The sequence below is a fragment of the Buceros rhinoceros genome, unplaced genomic scaffold, assembly GCF_000710305.1.
Source record: "Buceros rhinoceros silvestris isolate BGI_N320 unplaced genomic scaffold, ASM71030v1 scaffold21933, whole genome shotgun sequence".
Taxonomy (NCBI): domain Eukaryota; kingdom Metazoa; phylum Chordata; class Aves; order Bucerotiformes; family Bucerotidae; genus Buceros; species Buceros rhinoceros.
Window position 1 is genome coordinate 7,063 of NW_010402097.1, and position 480 is coordinate 7,542.

Here is a 480-nt window from a genome sequence, read left to right on the forward strand (position 1 = left end):
GCCCAAGCCCAGCAAAAGAAAGCCCTGGGTGCTGGTGGAGCCGTGGGCAGAGGGGGGGCAGCCCCTGTCTCCTCCTGAGGCAGGCGGTGTGGGAAGCAGCGTGTGGGCAGCAGGAAGGGTTAGGAGGGGGCAGAACAGCGGCAGCAGGGGTGGTTTGAGGGCTTCAAAAATACATCCCTTGTGTGGCGGCAGCTTAGCTGGGTCTGTGGTCAAAGTAGAGGTGACGGCTCCAGCCCCAGAGCTGGTGAGGAGCCCACGCATCAGCCTTCCCCGTGCTGTGGCCGTGCGAGAATCTGCTGCCGCTGACACGTGCTGTCTCTCCGCTGCAGTGCTGGGCCGAGTGCTGGAGGTGACAGACCTGCCCGAGGGCATCACGCGGACAGAGGCCGACAAGCTCTTCACCCAACTCGCCATGGCCGGTGCCAAAATCCAGTGGCTCAAAGAGACTCAGGGGCGCCGCGGAGATGGAGGCGGGGAGGA

At 64.6% G+C, this 480-nt stretch overlaps 1 protein-coding gene across 1 annotated transcript in view; it reads left to right on the forward strand.

The window, feature by feature from the left end:
* R3HDM2 (R3H domain containing 2) overlaps positions 1 to 480 on the forward strand; it is a gene marked incomplete at its 5' end in the record, with an annotated part of 7,314 nt that overhangs the window by 6,490 nt on the left and 344 nt on the right. The window contains one exon of the mRNA XM_010132540.1: positions 330 to 470. Within this exon, the coding sequence (XP_010130842.1) occupies positions 330 to 470 (141 nt within the window). The remainder of the gene's footprint in view (positions 1 to 329; positions 471 to 480) is intronic.